This window comes from Schistocerca nitens, chromosome 2, assembly GCF_023898315.1.
Source record: "Schistocerca nitens isolate TAMUIC-IGC-003100 chromosome 2, iqSchNite1.1, whole genome shotgun sequence".
NCBI classification, from domain to species: Eukaryota; Metazoa; Arthropoda; class Insecta; order Orthoptera; family Acrididae; genus Schistocerca; species Schistocerca nitens.
This window is the reverse complement of record NC_064615.1, coordinates 924,593,238-924,615,794: the sequence shown is the minus strand read 5'-3', so window position 1 is coordinate 924,615,794 and position 22,557 is coordinate 924,593,238. Positions and strand designations below refer to the sequence as shown.

Genomic DNA, 22,557 nt, shown 5'->3' with positions numbered 1-22,557 from the left:
AACTTAGACGAGATTTTCTTTATAATATAACTTAATGAGCACATTACACTTTATTTAATAATATCATACTTCCAAATAAGATACTCACCAGTTTTGTTCAAGTCCCACCGCAAAAAATCAGGTCGGTGATATTGCTCACATTGTCCCCTGGCGAGAATGGCTCTTGTGATGCGGCGAACAGCGTACAGTGACTGGGACAGGATAGGGCGCCTCAGATGATCAGTTTGCAGCGTTGTCACGTTCCATTCCATGTCGTGAAACCTAGCAAAATAAAATGGAGTCAGCTGATGTAACAAACGATATACTGAGACTTGACTGCATTTTGTAGAGTAGAAAAGTGAAAACTAAACTCAGCTTGCCCCTTCTCCAGCTTATACGTTTCCCATTGATAGAGATCACCAGCTCATTAGTGATGAGTCAAGGCGTCAGACAGTTATTCTGGCATAAATTATGACTGGTGTGTGAGTCTGCTGACATATTCTGATGAACTGTTGAAATACAAGAACTCCAATACAAATATTCAGCCAGAACTCTGAAAAGACAAGCACGCCAGACCAGCTTTAAAAACATAGAGTGGACAGTTCTCCACAACATGGCTCACGATCTGTTCCGTGACACCACAGCCACAGGTAGCACTTTCTCTACTACCTACTTCTTCAAGATGTGGCGATGTCACCCTTGTGCCAGTTGGATGAGATTTGAGCTTGAGATTTTGCGAAGACAACGAAACTTTGTCTCGAAACCTGGCAGAAAATCCAAAGAGATTCTGGTCGTATGTCAAGTATGTTAGCGGCAAAAAACAATCAATGCCTTCTCTGCACGATAGCAATGGAGATACTATCGACAACAATGCTACCAAAGCAGAATTATTAAACACAGCCTTCCGAAATGCCTTCTTAAAAGAAGACGAAGTAAATATTCCAGAATTTGAATCACGAACAGCTGCTAACATGAGTAACGTAGAAGAAAATATCACCGGAGTAGTGAAGAAACTTAAATCACTTAATAAGAGCAAGTCTTCTCGTCCAGATTGTACACCAATTAGGTTCCTTTCAGAGTATGCTGTTGCATTGGCTCCATATTTAACAATCATATACAACCGTTCGATCGACAAAAGATCCGTACCAAAAGACTGGAAAGTTGCACAGTTCACGCCAATATTCAAGAAAGGCGGTAGGAGTAATCCACTAAACTAAAGGCCCGTATCATTAACGTCCCTATGCAGCAGGATTTTGGAACATATATTGTGTTCGAACATTGTGAATTACCTCAAACAAAACTGTCTATTAACACACAGTCAACATGGATTTAGAAAACATCATTCTCGTGAAACACAACAAACTCTATTCACATGAAGTGCTATTGACAAGGGATTTCAGATCGATTCCTCGTTTCTGGATTTGCGGAGGGCTCTTGACACGGTACCACACAAGCGGCTTGTAGTGAAATTGCGTGCTTGTGGAATAGCATCTCAGTTATGTGACTAGATTTGTGATTTCCTGTCACAGAGGTCACAGTTCGTAGTAACTGACGGAAAGTCATCGAGTAAAACAGAAGTGATTTCTGGCGTTTCCCAAGTTAGTGTTATAAGCTCTTTGCTGTTCCTTATCTATATAAACGATTTTGGAGACAATCTGAGCAGCCGTCTTAGTTTTTTTGCAGATGACGCTGTCGTTGATCAACTAATAAAGTCATCAGATCAAAACAAACTGCAAAACGATTTAGAAAAGATATCTGAATGGTGCGGAAATTGGCAGTTGACTTTAAATAATGAGAAGTGTGAGATCGTCCACATAAGTGTTAAAAGGAATCGGTTAAACTTCAGTTATACGATAAATCAGTCAAATCTAAAGGCCGTAACTTCAACTAAATACCTAGGAATTTCAATTACGAACAACTTAAATTGATAGGAACACATAGAAAATGTTGTGGGGAAGGCTAACCAAAGAGTTCGTTTTACTGACAGGACACTTAGAAAATGTAACATATCTACTAAGGAGACTGCCTACACTAAGCTTGCCCGTCCTCTTTTAGAAAACAGCTGCGCGGTGTGGGATCCTTATCGGATAGGATTGACGGAGTAAATCGAAAAAGTTCAAATAAATCAGCACGTTTTTCACTATCGCGAAATATGGGAGTGAGTGTCACTGAAATGATACAGGAGCCGGCCGTGGTGGCCGTGCGGTTCTAGGCGCTGCAGTCCGGAACCGCGGGAGTGCTACGGTCGCAGGTTCGAATCCTGCCTCGGGCATGGATGTGTGTGATGTCCTTAGGTTAGTTAGGTTTAATTAGTTCTAAGTTCTAGGGGACTGATGACCTAAGATGTTAAGTCCCATAGTGCTCAGAGCCATTTGAACCATTGGAAATCAGACAGGATTTCGGCTGTGCATGACTAAAAGAAAGGCGTTTTTCGTTGCGACGGAATCCTCTCACGAAATTCCAATCACCAACTTTCTCCTCCGAATTCGAAAATATTTTATTTACACCAACGTACATAGGGAGAAACGATCACCACCATAAATTAAGGGAAATCAGAGTTCGTACGGAAAGATTTAAGTGTTAGTTCTTTCCGCGCGCTATATGAGATTCGAATAATAGAGAATTGTGAAGGTGGTTCGATGAACTCTCTGCCAGGCCTTAAACGTGAATTGCAGAGTATCCATGTAGACGTAGATGTAGAGGATGATCGAACTGTGAAACCTTCCTCAAATGGTGGATTGTGCAATTCTCTGGAGTCTGTCTTAAGAATTAGCACCCTGGCGTCTTTGATTGTGAGATTATTTGGGACAAAACTGGATAGAACAGGCAACCACTATGTGGAAGCTGTTGTGGTAATGCCATTAATAGTCAACATGCCCCTTCTGTCTTATTTGTATGTGCGCTGTTCTCCATTGCTTTAGCATAATATTCAGCAGTTGACTGTGGCCAGCCAGTTTATGAACTCTGTACTTTCGCCGAAAAGAAATTCAGAAACCTCTGCACCACCAGAAGCAGATACGAATTTTCTTCCGTCGAGAGTAAGTCCGGATGATCTCTGAACAGTAGTAGCTTTTGAGGTGGCAGTATCTATAGGAGTTAACGATATTCTTACGACCGCCGCTGAAGAGATGTAGCTTTCTATGCGTAGCCAATATGAGGCTCAAAAGACCTGTTCCCAAAAACCATCAAACTCCTTTCTCTCCATGTTCCTTTATTTTCCAGTGTACTGGCTACTACTTCCTTCCTGCAAGACGATCGAATTATGGGTTGGAATACGTCTCTCAAATGCAGATTTCTCAATATATTTAGAACAGCAAAATACTTGAACATTATGGATCTAAATCAAAGATTTTTCTTATTTTTTAGTCATGGCCTTCCGTTTGAAGCAGGGAACACATGGGGAGAGATCTGGCGATATTTTGTTCAAGGTATGGTTTGTCGAGCATGAAGAGAAAATCTCGCCGGGTGCGGGCGGACATTACCTTGCTGAAACGTAAGCCCTCTGTGGCTTGCCATGGAGGGCAACAAGACTGGGCATAGAATATCGTCGACGTATCGTTCTGCTGTGTGGGTACCACTGATGCCTGCTAAAGGGGTCCTACTATGAAAATGAATGGCACCCAATACCATCCTTTCTGGTTGTTGAGCCTTATAGAGGGCGACAGCCAGGTTGGTAATCACCACTCTTTAGGGCATCCCCAGATTCGCCTTAGCCGGTCATTGGGGCTCTGTTAGAAGTGGGATTCATCTCAGAAGACAGTTCTACTCCAGGCAATGAGATGCCTGGACGAAATCGTGTTTGGAGATGTCCCGGACGCCGATAGAATACAACCTGAATGTCGCCCGCCATATGGCCTGACGACCTGGAGTGATGATCAGGGGTGTCATTTGTTTTCATGGCAGGACTTCTTCGCCTGTCTTTCTTGGCGTCCTTACTGCACAGCGGTTCGTCGGCGGTGTTCTACGTCCAGTTATGTTGCCCTTCATGGTAACCATTCTTGGCTAACATTTTTTCAGGATAACGCCCACCCACAAACAACTTTCTACTATTTGTATTTGGGCTTTCCGAACTCTATCTTGGACAGCAAGGTCGCCGGACCTCTTCGCAATTGAGAATGATGGGAGCAATATGCCGTTTGTGGTGTAATTCACTTGCACCATGCAAACTTCCATTTAATGAGCGTGACATTCTCGCACTGACATCACAGTACATTTAATTTCTTATAAGATTTTCGGATGTCAACGTGCACTAGTTTGAAAGGATTAATAGCAGACATTCAGAGGACGCAAGACAATAGAAGGAACTGAGGCCTGGTAGTGTCAAACCTAAATTCTCCAAACTCAACCTAAAAGATTTCTGCTGGCAATATCTTATTTCTTGCAGAAGTACTTCAGCTCCACTTGCATTCTACGACTATAATTAACTTGAATGAATGGAATAGTCGACAATGCATTTGATATCTCGGAGCTTCATGGCTACCTCAAGAAGCACAAGACATTACAATGCATTGAAAAGCTCGTAAACTGTTCATCAAACAAGGATACCCGATCCCACTATCGTGACGTGGGTTTTCTCTATGTAGCCAAGGAGATACCGAAAACATGCATACCAAAACACCATGGCTGACATCTTCCTATTCCGAGAATGAGATACCGGAGAAAAGGTAAGTTCAGAATTCCCGCCGTGAGAATAAGTCCCAAGTCTCGTCTCGATATTTCAGTTGATGTGAGCTACGTCTTCAAAACGAAGAGGACTGTGTCTCAGTCCCAGCCTGACACGCAGTTTCCATCTGATAGTTAGATGCAGATTTCCGTTTGTCCCATTACTGATAAATTTAATTTGAAATAAATTTATTGCCATTGTCATTACTACATTCGCTGCTATTAGTTGCTGTCGTCTTTGGCTCGAAGACTGGTTTGATGCATCTCTCCATGTTACTCTATCCTGTGCAAGTCCTTTAATCTCCAATTAACTATTGTAAACAGCTTTCCCTTGAACCTGTTTACTGTACACGTCACTTGGCGTTCCTCTACAATTTTTACTCCCTCACACTTATTCTCCTTTACCACATGAACGATTCCCTGGCGCCTCCAGAAAAAAATGGCTCTGAGCACTATGGGACTTAACATCTGTAGTCATCAGTCCCCTAGAACTTAGAAATACTTAAACCTAACTAACCTAAGGACATCGCACACATCCATGCCCGAGGCAGGATTCGAACCTGCGACCGTAGCAGTCGCGCAGTTCCGGACTGAGCGCCTTAACCGCGAGACCACCGCGGCCGGCGGCGCCTCCAGAGGGGCCCTGTCAACTGATCCCTTCTTTTAGTCAAGTTGTGCGTTATTGTTTTAGTTTCTAATTCGAATCAGTACTTACTCATTAATTAAACCATCTACCCACCTGTTCGTCAGTAGTTTGTTCTAGTACAACATCTTCTATTCTCTTCTAGTGTCAGCTGCTTATTGTCCATATTTCACTTTCGTACAAGGCTACACCCCAGACAAATACCTTCATAAATAAGTTCCTAACAGTTAAATTTGTATTAGAAGTTAAAAAAATCCTCTTCTCTATATATGTTTTTCGAACTATAGCTGATCTGCATTTTATATGCCGCTCACTTCGGCTATCGACTGTTATATTGCTGCCCGAATGGGACAACTCATCTGCTGCTTTAGTGTATTATTTCCTAATCTAATTATATTTTTGAATATCGCAGGTCAACCTTTCAGGAATCTTATTAGCTTGCTTGATAACGCTATACCTGTATTTCACTACATAATGTGACGGAGACATAACCCATTTGACAGATAATGAAATTAAATAAACGAATTATTCTTCGATGCTTTACGGAACATGACAATAACATCATGAAAGAAACATTTTTCAGATGTTGTGCAGCCGTCACTAGTTTAATCACAATCCATCATGTTGTCACTTGATGATAGCATAAGAAGCTGAATCCCAATTTGTGAGTAAATAAATAATAGTTGCAGAAAATCAGGAAGGTTTTCCTTTGTGATATCGAAAAGAAGCATTCTGTACAATTGAAAAACTAAGACCTGAAATTTGTAAATATTCAGTGAACTGTACATGTATGCCTCTAACAGTAACAACAACAAGGAACTACTGCCTTTCGACATGTCTATGATCAGACCAAGAGTAAAGTTACACGATTTGTTTTCGTATCAATGGGTACGGACCAAGTATCTACAAGGAATAATGTACTACTCGTAGTGATGTAAGGCAGCGTAAGAACAGTCACGTAAATGGATCCTAGCTGACGGGATCTGGAGACCCGTGTCACTCAAAGTCAGTGACGATCGCTTTCAAACCAGGCACGAGTTGCCACTGCCAATGAATGCATGTCCATCTGAACCAGCTGCCGAGCAGTCATCACGAAGGCAGCTGCACAGGCTCGAAATTTCGAGTAGGAGACAGGAGACACACTTAGCTGCACGTCTTGAGTGGGCCAGACAGTACAGAGACGGCCTGTAGATGGGTGGAGGTGTGTAACGTTGTCAGGCAAGTAATTGCGTCTCTTCTGAAATTATCAACGTGTCGACTGGACTAACGGCTCAATGAGGCGTATAAGCTTCAGTGTGTAGAGCATGTAGTTCAGGCCAGTGGTGGTTCTCTGCTGTTTTGGGAGTGTTTCTGTTACCATGACTTTGATTCACTCAATAAGGTTAATATGAATCGGAGCCACAAGGATTATTTCAACATTGTCGGTGACGAAGTGTTTCCCTGTCTTCTATATCTTCCTGGTGAATATGCTGTGGATACTCGCACTGTAGAAGATGACTACAGTCGTTTTCTCAGGGCTGCATGAATACATTACTGGTTTCACGAACACCCAAGCATCATACCGCAGGAGATGGCCATTGGATAACCCAATCCTTGTGCCGCGTACAGTGTCTGGAACTATTTGCAACAGCAGCTGAGACACGGCAGCTGACATACCCATCAGATTGGTAGCCCTGCGGCATCTCATCGTGAGTGGGAGGCTTCAGATGGATACTGTGTATCTGAAGAAACTTTTGGTACTCTCTTCCTCGCCGAACTGACGGAATTTTCGATGCTAGAGACGGTAATATCGTGATGCCATTGCGTGATCCTTCAAGCAGATCCTTGAAGCTGACTGTCTTACTGTAACTTATTGATGTAAGGAAACAGTGGGAATCGTACAGCTAACTGGTAATATGTCAAAATTTTATTCAAAGCTTTATTCAAAGCTTTATCTATGTTTCAGCAGATATAAACCTTTGTTCCCCTGAAGGAATAGTAACGCGTCTTACATAATGTACGAAAAGATAAACCAAGTCATAAGGTTCAGTCAACAGTGCAATTATCCTTATAAATGCTAAGGTATAGCCACAAGATTTATCAACAGTAAATCTAGGTAAAAGTTTGAATAAGCTTTTGACGTGCCACTGGTCGGTGGTATGATTCCTATAGTTTCCATAATTTTGCTGTTGCTGACTGCTGCAGTGTTCAAGATTTTAATGACGTTTGTATAGCAGAAGATGTGGAGCATTAGTACTATCTTATGGTGCAGAGTGTTGACTCTACGCCGGCTGCGGCGATTTTAGGCGCTTCAGTCCGGAACCGCTCTGCTGCTACGGTCGCAGTTTCGAGTCCTGTCTCGGGCATGGATGTGTGTGATATCCTTAGGTTGGTTACGTTTAAGTAGTTCTAAGTTCTAGGGGACTGATGACCTCAGATGTTAAGTCCCATAGTGCAGAGAGCCATTTGAACCATTTTTTTTTGGTTGATTCTACAGTTACTTGTTTCGCATAATAATTAATGTAGCCATGGATGGTGTTTCTTCACTTTTAAAGTTATCTCCAAATAACGTCGACATCAAGCTACAGTGATTCTTTTATCATCGCGAATGACATTGTACTTTTATTGATTTTTGATAATATTGTTAGGGACAGCGATATAAATACAGTTTTACTCGTAGTAAGGCAATCAGTCGCAAAATGTGTTATTGATGGTTGCTGGTTTCAGTCTTTGACTATCACCAACGTACCGTTGACTATCTACTGTAGCGATATGTGGAGACAGCAAGCGCAGTAAGACGTATGGCACAAGGCACATCGGTCAACTGCTCGGTGCCCTCTGTGAACGGAAGAGGAGGCGTCACAAGCAACTAGCATGAAGTCTCCTTAGTTCTGACCTATGTGTGCTTACTGAGAGATGGTTAATTTCAGTAAATAGGAGAAGTGGGGGATAGCATACAGAACAAATATAAGGATAGGAGAAGAGGACTGAGTGTCGTACGTACCCCTGTACGAGGCAGGAGTCGATACAGTCAGCAGCGATCCGGCAGCCGAGTTCCTCTTTGAGTTCCCTGGACTGGCTCCACGTGAGGTGTCGGAGCTCCGCCATGGCTCCGGCGCACTCGTCCCACTCCCCCGGCCCTGCAGGCGGCGGTGGCGGTCTGTAGCTCGAGATGCTGGCTGTCAGGTGGGCCACGGTTGGCACAATGGCGGACGGCGACTCCAGGGTTTCGCAAGTTCCGGTCAGCATGTGGACTGCTGCAAAACGATGTTCGGTCATCTCGGACTCTGCGCTCTGACGACTCACAAAAGCTTTCGTTGACTACTTCTGTCTATAACTATACTAAAGTGCGCGCAATTTATGATGGCGGCCGAGTTTAGGTTCGTTCTGCGCATCTGACGTCACAAAACACAGTCAGCCAATGAACAGAGAACGACGTTGCCAGATCTCGATTGCAGTGCAGAGCACGGACGAGTGTCTTCAGTTTTAGAAACGTTCAGTCATAAATAAAGTAATTGAACAAAAGCAATGTCTTGATAGCAGACTTTCTTTTACAGAAAGTTTGGAAAAAGCATTCTTTATACCAATTGTTTCATATTCTATTAATTAATTAAACCAAACCAGCAATAAGCCTCCTAATTCAGGCGATAGCAAGGAAAGGTGTTTGTATCATTCTCACTAACCGCTTTTTCGTAATAAAGAACAGCGGTAATTGTTCATTTCCTATTGTACTTCGACGAAACGTGAGTAATTCATAATCATACCAACAGTGTTTGTCGGTATCTTGCGTGAAATTTTAAAGTCCTGCAGGAGATTTATTGAATGACGAGCTGCGTTAGTGTAATGTTTAAAGTGTATGGCTGTTAAGCAAAAGGTTCTGAGTTCAAACCTTGATCTGAGCTTAATATTTTCTTTATTTTAAAAACAATATCGAAGTGTCTTACTTCATGAATTTTATTCGTTTGAGTGTAATTTTTTGAAATTTCTAGTGGCAACTAAAATCGACCCTACGGAAAGTATACGCTATGGACTTTTACCTCTGCAAACTCTTTAAAATTTCGTGCAATGGTTTACTACATCTAATCCTGCACAATAACTGCATTGAACATCGAAACAAAATTAAGTCATTTATGGGGGGAAGGTATCAGTCAAGAAGATGTGTAAAAATAAAATTTTTGGGCCAGATAGTTTTTGTGAAATCGAATGATAAAGTGTGTCAAAGCAGTCGAAACACCATGTGTCTGCACAGGCGAGCAGTGCAATGATGACAAAATCGCGCACATCGCGGAATGCGGGGAGCACGTCTCTGTAGCAGCGAAAGGGTTAATGCGGCCGTGGTGGCTTTACTTCATAAACTGCGCGCTCCCCCCTAAAGTTCGCGAAATATACTATGGCGCTGCTTCCCTTGGCGCGTACAACTGGCAACGCAGCAATCTCCCGCGTCTGGCGGGGGGGGGGGGGGGGGCATGCACGAACCGCCATGATAAAAGAATTGAACTATAGCAGCCACTGAAAGTGAAACACTAAGTCAGCAGCAATCAACGCAAGTGAACACGGCAGCAGGTGCACTACACTCTTTCACAAGCAAACGACTAGCATTTCGAAATTAGAATTATATATTAATACCTTCAGGTGCTGACGGGCTTTGACATATATCAACGAGGACAGGTGATAATATGTGCCCCGACCGGGACTCGAACCTGGGATCTCCTGCTTACATGGCAAACGCTCTATCCATCGGAGACACCGAGGGCACAGAGGATAGTACGACTGCAGGGACAATCTCACTCACGCCTCCTGCGAGACCCACATTCTCACCTTGCATATCCACACACTACAGTCGTAGTGTCCCACTCCAACACACTCATTACTCGTGGAAGACATTCTTACCAAGTCCCGTAAGAGTTCGGCGAATATGTGTGCATCCGCACAGAAGAAGCAAGCCATGGCGGGTATTGCCAGAACTATATATTCATGTAAGTATATGATTAGCATTTCAGCTGATTGTCAGCTCGGTCGCCACTGCTGTGGGTCAATTTGATGTATAAGTGGAGAGAGCTGCGCCGTCAGTGTTCTGCACAATGACAACATTTTACACTAGGTTGTCCTTTTAGACGAGCGCTCATTCCGATTACATCTCAACGGATGCATCCGTGAGTCGAGGCTCCAAGCAAAGTGAGCGGTGCCAGGTTGCATTCGTCATTTTAGAACTTGCCCATCACCTGGAGTCATTGTATCGGGACTCATTTGGTACAGCCGGACGTTGTGGCCGAGGGGTTCTAGGCGCTTCAGTCCGGAACCGCGCTGCTGCTACGGTCGCAGGTTCGAATCCTGCCTCGGTCACGGATGTGTGTGATGCTGTTTTGCCTGCCTCGACAGAGACTGTTCGACTGTTGCCCCGACTGGAAATTTCTCCCCATCGCTCGTCCTTTCTCAACATCTGGTCACTGGTTGTAGCGACACTGCCAAGGCACAACTACTATCTACTCACCTCGGTCACGGTATGATGTGACCGTGTGTTTCAAAATGGTTCAAATGGCTCTGAGCACTATGGGACAACATCTGAGGTCATCAGTCCCCTAGACTTAAAACTGCTTAAACCTAACTAACCTAAGGACATCACACACATCCATGCCCGAGGCAGTATTCGAACCTGCGACCGTAGCAGCAGCGCGGTTCCAGACTGTAACGCCTAGAACCGCTCGGCCACAGCGGCCGGCGACCGTCTGTGTAATTCGACCAAGATTCGACTCGATGCCTGACTGGATTAGAGTCATTGTTGATGGCTCTGGTGGTAGAAACGTGTACTTAATTCTATACCCTTTATACCCACCATCACCTACAAATATAATCATCTTTTCTGCCTGCTCCACTGTGTACGCGCAATAAGTGAAACTTCGTTACTTGCTGTCCTTTGTGGTGCTGCAAGTGTAATGTACGCCTGTAGTTCAGTCACCACTGTCCAATGCTTGGCAGAGGGATCTTTCCACTATACTTCGAACTAGTGATTTTTGGCCTTTTGCGTTTCCATTCTTATATTGTGCAGAAGAAGAATGACTTCTGAAATTACCCTGCGCTTGCTTTAATTACTATAATATTGTCATCATCGACGCTGAGGCAGCGATATATAGGACAGTATCTGACGGTTACTGCTGAGTGTAACCGCTCTCTAAACAGCAGTCCATATGAGAAAACCAGTTGCTTCTTTAAATGTGGTTATTCATTCTCTAGGTACTTCGGCTATGCATAGCTCCATTTAAAAATAATAGATCGATGTATTCATGGGGTCAAAGCGCATACACCTACTTTCATGCCCAGCAGTTAATTCACGGCAAATAATCATCTATAGATGTGATCCTGCAGTCAAATATAGTACGCATTGGCCACCGTTTCGACTGAGCGTGGTGGTGCAGTTGTTAGCACACTGGACTCGCATTCTGGAGGACGTCGGTTCAGTCCCGCGTCCGACCATCCCTATTTACGTTTTCGTCATTTCTCTTCATCACTTCAGGAAAATGCCGGGATGTTCCTTTGAAAGAGTACGGCCGATTTCCTTCCCTAATCCGAGCTTGTGCGTCGTATCTAATGACATCGTCGTCAACGGGGCGTTAAACACTAATCTCCTCCTTCTCTTCCTAGAATTTCGTGTTGATAAACTACACAGAAATGCAAAATAAAAGTTAAATAAATAATTTAAGATAAGAATTTTATTCTAACGTCTGTAACTGATGCGCCGGCCGTAGTTGGACGAGCGGTTCTAGACGCTACAAACTGGAACCGCGCTGCCGCTACGGTCAGGGGACTGATGACCTCAGCAGTTAAGTCCCATAATGCTCATAGGCATTTGAACCATTTTTGTAATTGATGCAGACGACAGAGAGCTATGTTGAATAATGTTTGGTCAAGTAAGGACATCTCAAGTAAACGGGAAATGGTCCTACGACATTTAGTTAAAACACATACCCTTACTAAATGCAGTACAGTTATGTTGAGAGTGTTACCTGAGTGGTAGCAAAATCCCCAAACTAAATAGTCATCAAAGATATGCCGCGACTAAGTCCAATTCGTAATCACAATACACAAAACATTCACCAGCTCAAACCGGTTAAGAGTTTAACAAGATGAATTACAAATTGTCGCATGCGATACCAAGAATTGTTACTCATATTCTGTCCATCCTCCGTTCTGTAACACAAGCAAAAATGTTGGAGTCCTACACAGAGCAATTTCAGACATCCCGAAGTGTAAATTCCCTTGAGAAGTTATAGTAGCAGCTGTTCACTGCCTAGAACCACTCACCTACATAATTGAATCATGCATGTAACCTCAGGGAGGTCTTCCTTCTTTAAGAAATCGACATGAAGTGCCCGGCATAGCTCACTTGAGCTCTTCATTCCTAAAGTTCCAGTCTCCATTTGACTTCCGTCGTGTTGCACTACTGTCTGCGTTTCCATGGGCTGAAGGCCATCCCCACCATCGTCTTAAGTTATAAAATCATTATTTGATTATAGATGACTTCTCTCCAGACTAATACATAAGAACAATATTTAAACAAAGAAATTTCATAAACATTCGGCTACACTCTGATGATTTACAATAAATATAAGTAATGGTTGAAATTAATAGATAAGCGAAGATTCTTGCACAAGTGTGCTCATGATAAATTCCAACAAACTGCCATTAAATATTGTTTGTGCAATTATTTATGCCTTCATGACACAAGTGCCTTTTGGTTATCTTTGCAATAACGTTGTCCACTAATGCATGTGATTGACCAATTTTAAATTAGCTGATTCTTAATAGCACTTACAATCAACGTTCACATAAATTTACTGCCAGAACAGTAAACTGTTCATTAAATAACAATGAGTGTAAGGCAACATGTGATGTATTCATGCTTCATCCATCAGCTGTGTAATTGTGGAGAACTTAATATTCTGATAAACATTTGTGCAGTATAAAGATATAAAAGCTGTCGTAAATCAACAAGTAAAATAAAGACAGACGAATGGCTTTCTGCGACTGTAGCTATCATGTAATTCTGTTACTTACGATATCGTTTGTTGGAATCATATGAAGCATTTAAAAGTTGACAATTCAGAGGTTCATTGTGAAAATTTTTATTAACTGTGATATATTAACTTCTGTAGCTTCAAAGATATTGAAAGTGTTGTTGTATCATTGGATGCACTTCATTTTTCTGAGATCGGATATGTACTCAGATTTGCTTTAATACCTTATTATACGTTCTCAAGAAGCTCTAAGGAGCCAACTTTCAGCTTCTCTAAGACTCTCCCATTCTTAGGGCATCTACTGCATCTAAATTCCGAGTTTCTAGATGTACCCAGTTTCAGTAACGCTGCTAGTTTCTGCACCTTGCTGGCCTGTGCCAGTTGCTGTGGGTTGCTCTGCTATGGTTCTTTCACTGAGGCAGCATTACCGCGCACTGAGTCCCAGGCCCCCACAAGCAAATTCACCTCGCCTCATAGCAGTTTCAGGCTACTTAGTTAACTCACTTACATACAGATAGCATTACAGTGATTCTAGTTTAATCCCAGACTCCTCGCCTAATATTGATTCTTGATACATTGTAGGCTCTCACAGGATAGCTGGCCTCTGTCTTCTACCAGTTTCGATCTTACAACTTTCTAGGCACGCGCTTCTGAAACTCAAACCACCCTGTGACCATCATTGTGGCCCCTTTGTAAACCTTCCATATCCCTCTTACTCCAATTTGGTACGCACCCCAAACATTTCAATAGTATTCCGGGAGGATTAAAGCTCCTATAATGAATGACTGCATTTTCGCAGCTTTCTACCAATGAAGCGTAGTCTATCAACTGCATCACCTATGACTGAGCCTATGTCATCGTACCAATTCGTATCTCCACAAATTGTTACACCCAGCCGGCCGCAGTGGCCGAGGGGTTCTAAGCGCTTTAGTCTGGAACTGCGCGGCCGCTACGGTCGGAGGTTCGAATCCAGCCTCGGGCATGGGCGTGTGTGATGTCCTTAGGTTAGTTAGGTTTAAGTAGTTCTAAGTTCTAGGGGACGGATGACCTCAGATGTTAAGCCCCACAGTGCTCAGAGATACTTGAACCATTTTTGTTACACCCAGGTACTTCAATGAGTATACTCTTTCCAGGTAGGAAGAGAATATATAGCGCTAGTTTTCAATGTTTGCACCACATTGAAATCATATCAATACCTGGCTGGATATTTAAGCAACTCTTTCAGACAGCACTTCGTTATAGATAACTGTGTATGTAAGATTACTTTTAATATTTTTCGCTGTCTAATTAGCGTATAACATGAACAGTAACGGTGACAACGGACCTCTCATGAGTCGCCATCCATGGTGCATCGTCCCTACAAAATTCCAGTCACAAATTTCGTTCGATATCACATATGTTCGGCACTTCACTGTTTTCTGGTTTTAATCGCTGGGAAGGGCCTCTGAGCTACATTTTTCCCGTGGTGAAATATTATTCGGAAGTTAATAAATATTGTACCAGATTGCCTAGAATCGTTGCTTGTCTTAAAAGCGCTATTTCGATTCCGCATGACCAGTGTCTTTCAGACTCAGCGTGGCACAGAGAGGCCATTTTGTTCGAGGTACTTGGATTTTTCAAGTAGGAGATATGAAAATTTTTCAGACAGAGAGTTCAAATACTCACAGCTGCCACTGAATAAGATCACACAGAAATGGGACACTTCTACAAGCTGCCCAAACACAAAAACGCAAAAATGCAAACAGCCGTAAGTCACCATCTGTCGGTTCTGAACTTCAGCACTGACCAAAACGAGAGCTACCAGAGGAACGTAGAATGTACTTGGCCACAGGCAGAGAGTTTTATTCAAGGCAAAAATAAATTTAATGTTAAAATTTGGAATTTGTGGTACGTTCTATGGGACCAAACTGCTGAGGTCATCTGTCCCTAGGCTTACACACTACTTAATCTAACTTAAAGTAAGTTACGATAAGGACAACACAGACACCAGTGCCCAAGGGAGGACTCGAACCTCTTACGAGGTGAGCCGCGCGAACCGTGGCAAGGCGCCACGGACCGCACGGCTACCCCGCGCGGCTCTTCATGTTAAATGTATTGATTGGCGAGATGGGTAATATGAGCTGACCAATAAAACATGTGAACACGGGCACATAAATCTTCGCAGAATACTAGGGGAGAGGCGTTAGAGTGGGAACTGTGAGTGCGAGGCTTCACGGGAGACTCCAGGTTGGTGGAGACGCAGCTAAACTGCAGGCGGCAGGGCGCTGCAGACCCCGGAAGTAGACAACATTCCATTAGAACTACTTTGAACTACTGAAAGCCCTGGGAGAGCCAGCCATCACAAAACTCTACCGTCTGGTGAGCAAGATGTATGAGACACGCGAAATACCCTTAGATTTCAACAAGAATATAATAACTTCAATCTCAAAGAAAGCAGATCTTGACAGGTGTGAAAATTACCGAACTATAGATTTAATAAGTCACGGCTGCAAAATACTAAAGCGAATGAAAAAACTGGTAGCAGTCGACGTCGGCGAAGATCAGTTTGGATTCCGTAGAAATGTTGGAACACGCGAGGCAATACTGACTCTATGACGTATCATAGAAGGCAGATTAAGGAAAGGCAAACATATGTTTCCAGCATTTGTAGACTTAGAGAGAAAGGCTTTAACAATGCTGACTGAAATACTCTCTTTCAAATTCTGAAGGTGGCAGAGGTGAAACACAGGGAGCGAAAAGCTATTTACAATTCGTCCCGAAATGGGGTGGCAGTTATAAGAGTCGAGGACATGAAATGGAAGCAGTGGTTGGGAAGGGAGTGCGACAGGGTTGTAGGCTATCCTCACTCTTATTCAATCTGAATATTGAGCAAGCAATAAAGGAAACATAAAAAAATTGGAGTAGCGATTAAAATCCATGGAGAACATATGGAAACTTCGAGGTGTGCCGATGACATTGGAATTCTGTCAGAGGCAGCAAAGGACGCGGAAGAGCAGATGAAGGGAATGGTCAGCGTCTTGAAAGGGGATATAAGATGAACATCAATAAAAGCAAAAGGAGGATAATGGGGTGTGGTCGAATTAAATCAGGCAACGCTGAGGGAATTAGTTTAGGAAACGCGACACTTAAAGTAGCAGATGAGTTTTGCTATTTAGGGAGCAAAATAACTGATGATGGTCGAAGTAGAGAGGATGTGAAATATAGACTGGCTATGGCAAGCAAAGCGTTTCTGAAGAAGAGATATTTGTTGAAGACGAGTATAGATTTAAGTGTCAGGAAGTTTTTTCTGAAAGTATTTGTGTGGGGTGTATCCATTTATAGAAGTGAAACATGGACGATAAATAGTTTAGATAAGCAGACAATAGAAGCTTTCGAAATGTGGTGCTACAGAAGAATGCTGAAGATTAGACGGATAGATCACATAAGTAATGAAGAGGTACTGAACAGAATAGGAGAGAAGGGGAATTGCTGGCACAACTTTATTAGAAGAAGGGATCGGTTGGTGGGACACGTTCTGAGGCAACAAGGATAACCATTTTGGTATTGGAGGAAAGCGTGGAGGGTAAAAATCGTACTGGGAGACCTACGGATGAATATACTAAGCAGATTCAGAAGGATGTAGGTTGCAGTAGTTACTCGGAGATAAAGAGACTGGCACAGGATAGAGTAGCGTGGAGAGCAGCATCAAACCAGTCTCTGGACTGAAGTCCAGAACAACAACAACAAGTTTTACAGTGAGTCTGAACTTGCGTTACGTCTACATAATGTAACAGTAGAATGTGACATAGCTAGAATACTCAGAGGGCTTGTAAATTTCACTTCAGCTTTAGATGCAGTTGTGAAAGAGCACATGAACGGTGCTGCTCTCTTTTAGGGTACATCCAAGGATATACAAAATAATAACTAGAGTGCAGGTTACATGTGTGTCATGAGGAAAGTAATTCATAAATAGCTAAGTCAGATTTTGTGTCTGTGATAGCAGATGAAACTTCTGATTTATCTTCTAAATTTCAGTTGGTTGTAGTATTTCGTTATCTGTTATCTACTGTAGAGCCTGTTGAAATAATTAATCAATGACGTAACGATGTTTCCTCCTAAGCTGCTTCAATTAAAAATGTACCCACCGATGTTGTCCAAGAACAGAAAGAACACATAAAATCGTAAAATTATGACACAGCCATGGATCCTTCACGAAAAAGGAAAGGAGGATGGATGGACTTTCTCTATTCGTCTATAGGCGTTTCAATCCCATGAACGTAGTAAAGCTCATTTTAATTTAATTTTAGAGCTACAAAAAACTTTAAATAATTTATGAAATTAAATTATTAGGAAAGGTAAATTGTATAATGCAGTAAAGGTAGTGAACCTCGTTCCAGTCACTTAGGCATCAGTCGCCGCTGCCTCTGCTGTATCTCTGACGATATGTTCTCTGTACGTTCTCTGGACCACGATGACAGGATGGCCGTTGTTAATAACTGACACGAAGAATGTCATCCGCTATTTTCTCTTATCACAGTGAAGTTTCCACTTTTCATTGTGCTTGCGCAACGATCTAAATTACTTTGTATTTCATTCTATTTCTTGTCGATGTGTTGCTGTACATTAGATAGTTAAGAGCCGCTTGGCGTCGCTATATTCATTTTGAATTGTTCTCTGTTGTAATATCAATCTGCATCATTATGTAGAAAATAAAGTTGAAGAAAATCCGTGAACGGCGCGATTATGACGAGGTACGTTAAAACCTCTGCACGAACGTCTTTTGGCAACACAGAACCTACTCATTACTTTTACTTCTGTCTGTTCCCATACATCTGTAAAACGTTTTGGGCTCAGTTAAGAGATGTAGATATTTAATTTACACCTTCTCACTCGCAAAAGGTTGATCAAAGTCCATTGACAGAAAAGGCTGAAAATGAAATACGGTTTGCCCCTAATAAACATGGTCCTTCGCTGTCAGGCTGAAAACGTTTGGTCTTCTTTGATAACAGCTTGCGCAAGCCAAGTCGCCTGTGAGTGGTTGAAAACTGCACTATGCATAGCGTTATGTAAATCCGCACCCAAACAAAAAGCACTTACCGAAATATTGACAGTACTCCAACCATATCTGATGTTCACTCTCACTGATTTCGCTTCTCCAGTGTCTGCCATGGTCAGTAAGGTTGATGAGGTGGTTGCAGACACAGTCCAGCACCGAGGTCCCATTTGCTACGAGCAGTGCCAGCACCGACGCAACTGCGCCCGCGGCATGCATTGTCTGTTGTTGATACTCGGGAACAAACAGAAGCAGTGTGCATAGCAGGGAGCGCAGGCTCGCTATAACGATAAGCGCAGCGGAAGTCTATTGCAGGATGACTAAACCGCAAGAACTGTGACGTATCTCGTCCGGATCGCAGCCATATTCCTGTTTGATGTGAGAGTGACCAGCTGCCAACACACAGTCTTCACACAAAAGTATTCGTTCGTTTTGTGTCACAGGCTTTTAGGGTGACAGCCAGTTCCGCCAACATGCTTGTATGGGAGAAGGCTGGACGTGCTGGTTCACCAACACATATTCGCCTGGCCTCTTTCTAGTACTGAATTGCGAACTGAGTGAGATTGTACGTAAGCGCTCTCATAGTAAAAATAAATTTGTTGTTCGCAATGACTGATGATTGACATACTATGTGGAAAATACACGGGTGAGGGAAAACGTCATGACCGCTGGCCACCGCGAAGTTGAATGCCATCACGTAGCGTTGTGAGCACATGACGCAGTAAGTCCACCGAGGCAGCGAGATGGTAACATACTGCAAGAAAACTGCAACCTCGAGCCGTTTGATGAGGGACAATACCAACATGTTACAGTGAAGGGGGGATGGGGTCAGGGGGTTCCTGTCGAGCCACAGAAAGATTCTCCCTTAATCTGGTGCATTCCAGCTACACTGAGGTTTTCTTTTTTTTCTCTCTCTCTCTCTCTCTCTCTCTCTAAGGAACTTACAGAATGTCCGTCACTCTTTCACGCGTCCACCACATCACGATCTTCGAGGGGAGGGAGATTCGGAAACAATAGAGCAACCGTGGGAACAGGCTATGGAGCAAAAAGAGTATTTTACTATAAGTGAATATTTTCCAGCTGCCTACCTGACTCGTGGAGGTGGGGGGTGGGGGGGCGGCACACCTCGCTGCTGGTTGGAGGAGGACGGGGTGTGAGGTGTGAGGGGGGGGGGGGGGAACAAGTGCCGTCTGTTCACTTGTTTCACGTATCTAACATGACTTTGTCAGTACGTGTAAGTGTAGGAAACTTTTCATTATACTTTTGTAGTATTGGAGAACAGTGTGTTCCAGCATGCTTAAGGTATTAAATTTCTTTCATTTGAACCTCAACGAATGTTAACTGTGCCTCATGGTATGAAAGTATCATCATAACTTCTCAGTAACCATCCCTGTCTTCCTCCAGACAGTAATATATGCTGTTAGCGAAGTTTGTACGTAGCGCTGACGTAGACATGACGAGCATGATAAGCTACTTACCTTTTTTCTACTTAGTAAAGACGAGGGGTGGACGACTTACACAATTATACTACATCATACAGGCAAGAAAAACTTCCGTTGCAAATGAATGATTGATCTGTGTAGCAAACATGTTTCGCCTATGCATGGCAGACATCGTCTGTGATGTATATTAGATAAGAAAGTTATTTAATTACTGTACTGATTCTTGGTGGTTGGTTTCTGTTATCTAGCTGTTTACAACTATATGGTTGTGTTTATTATACCTACATTCATTTTCTTGCACCTTTCAGGTATTCATGGGTCCTTCTGTGGGCGGGGGGAAGGAGGGGTGAGGGGGGGAATGGAGGGAGTGAGGGAGGGTTGGTAGTGCGGCATGGTGTGTGTGTGTGTGTGTGTGTGTGTGTGAATTTTTCTGTGGTAAAATGTCAGTTAGTTTGAATGTTGTTTTTCTTTATCCCTTTCATGCAGATATTGTTGGTACAGTCATCACGAGCTTTGTAATATAATATATACACTTGTGCAAAGAAGGACTTCTTGATTAGTAGCAATCCCTTGAGCTGCTTACAAGTAATATCTCAGTGCTACCCTAGAAACTTTCTAGTCGCCAACATCCGATACCTATTAATTGACCTTCACAGCTCCGGAAGTACCATACCACTTATCTGTACACTAAGCCATATGGGTATGAACTCGCTGCAAATTAGGTAAACACCAACGACAGGGAACGAATTTGAACCCGGAGCAACGGGCACAGCCCCGAGTCTTCAGCTGTGACATCATATATTAGAAACTTGGGATACGGAATGACGGACTGCAGCAACCCTCAACAGCTGAAAGGACCACCAAGGCAAGGCATACTTCTCTCAGAGCTTCTCAGAGAGACGCCGTCGTAGTGTGTCCACTACTTATTGGCCACACAAGACAAATCCCAATTGCAACAGCAAAGAAAGTGACACGTTTCGTGATAAGAGACTACCATAACAAAATACACTGAGGCGCCAAAGGAACTGGTAGAGGCAGGCACATTCAAATAACGAGAAATGTAAACAGTAGAACATGGCGCTGCTGTCGGGAACGCATATATAGGACAACAAGTGTCTGACGCAGTTGTTAGATCGGTTACTGCGGCTACAATAGGAGGTTACAAAAATTTAAGTGAGTTTCAACATGGTGTTTTAGTCGGCGCACGAGCGATGGGAAACAGCACTTCCGAGGTAGCGATGAACTGGGGATTGTCCCGTACAACCATTTCACGAAGCGTAACGCAAATATCAGGAATCAGGTAATACAACAAATTTGTTAAGGCTTTTATGGCCACTAGTTGACAAACTTCCTATTTGCTTCTGTCTCGGGTTCTTCGGCCGACGTTCGTCTGGTCGGCCGAAGAACCCGAGACAGAAGCAAATAGGAAGTTTGTCAAAGCATCAAATCACCGACATCGCTGCGGCCGGAAGAAGACCCCGTAAGGACGGGACCAACGATGACTGAAGAGAATCGTTCAGCGTGTCAGAAGCGCAACCCTTCAGCAAATTGCAATTGCTGCAGATTTCGATGCTGGGTCATCAACAACTTTCAGCGTCAGAACCATTCAACGAAACATCTTAGATATAATCTTTCGGAGCCGAAGGCCCACTCGTGTATCCTTGATGAGCGCACGACACAAAGCTCTATGCATCGCCTGGGCCCGTCAACACCGACATTGGAGATGTTGATGGCTGGAAACATGATCTGACAAGTCTCATTTCAAATTGTATCGAGCGCATGGAGAAAACCTCATGATTACATGGACTCTGCATGTCACCTGGCCACTATTCAAGCTGGTGGAAGCTCTTAATGGTGTGGGACGTGTGCAATTGGAGTGATATGGGACCTCTGATACGCGTCTGACTGATGACACGTACGTAAGCATCCTGTCTGGCCACCTGCATCCATTCATGTAGATTGTGCATTCCGATGGACTTGGGCATTTCCGGCAGGACAATGCGATATCCTACACGTCCATAATTTCTAAAGAGTGCCTCCAGGAACACTCTTGGGATTTTAAACACTTCCGATGGCCACCAAACTCCCCAAACACGAACACTAGTGAGCGTATCTGGGATGCCTCGCAACGCGCTGTTCAGAAGAGATCTCCACCCCCTGGTAGTCTTACGAATTTATGGACAGCCCTGCAGGATTCACGGTGTCAATTCTCTCCAACACTACTTCAAACATTATTCGAGTCCACGTCACGTCATGTTGCGGCACTTCTGCGTGATCGCGGGGGCCCTACACAATATTAGTCATGTGTACCAGTTTCTTTGGCTCTTCATTGTATAACGCACCTCAACCTTTTGTCTCAGTGGTGAACACAGGGCAGTGTTTCTCATTGGGATGTATGCCCCGAGTGGACTGAATTTTACAATTTTCTGTATGTATTTTATTTATCTCATTAAGCTAATTAAATCTGTAGTTTGTAAGGTCTTCATTTTATCAGTCCATTTTAGTCGCACTGACTATGGTGACTCATCTCAGAGTATCCTTCAGCGACGCTGATGTGTTGGAACTGGAGGCTCTGAGGCCACTTCTGCTTCCGCACCTCCACTCATCTCTAGCGACCGGACGCAGTTTCCAGCTGCCTGATTTTCATCTCACTTTTAAGCACCTGGCTTGAGCTACCGTCACGGGGATTTTCAATTACGACGACAAGGTTACAGACACTGGAGCTGAACATTCTCATTTTCTCGTTTCACGTCATTTTACCTAAATTTTCCGTGATAATCAAGCAAATGATAACTATCAACTATGTTT

The 22,557-nt window shown here is 43.3% G+C and overlaps 1 protein-coding gene across 3 annotated transcripts in view; it reads right to left on the bottom strand.

Moving 5' to 3' along the window:
• LOC126237243 (uncharacterized) overlaps nt 1-18,548 on the bottom strand; it is a 108,485-nt gene extending 89,937 nt beyond the window's left edge. The window contains exons 1-3 of one of the 3 annotated variants that reach the window (XM_049947148.1): nt 18,352-18,548; nt 8,268-8,520; nt 89-261 (exon numbers count right to left, since the gene is read on the bottom strand). In XM_049947148.1, the coding sequence (XP_049803105.1) occupies nt 89-261; nt 8,268-8,520; nt 18,352-18,526 (601 nt within the window). In that variant the 5' untranslated portion in view covers nt 18,527-18,548. The remainder of the gene's footprint in view (nt 1-88; nt 262-8,267; nt 8,521-18,351) is intronic. The other 2 variants (XM_049947149.1, XM_049947151.1) reach the window with 2 other exon arrangements.
• Nucleotides 18,549-22,557: the final 4,009 nt, after the last annotated feature.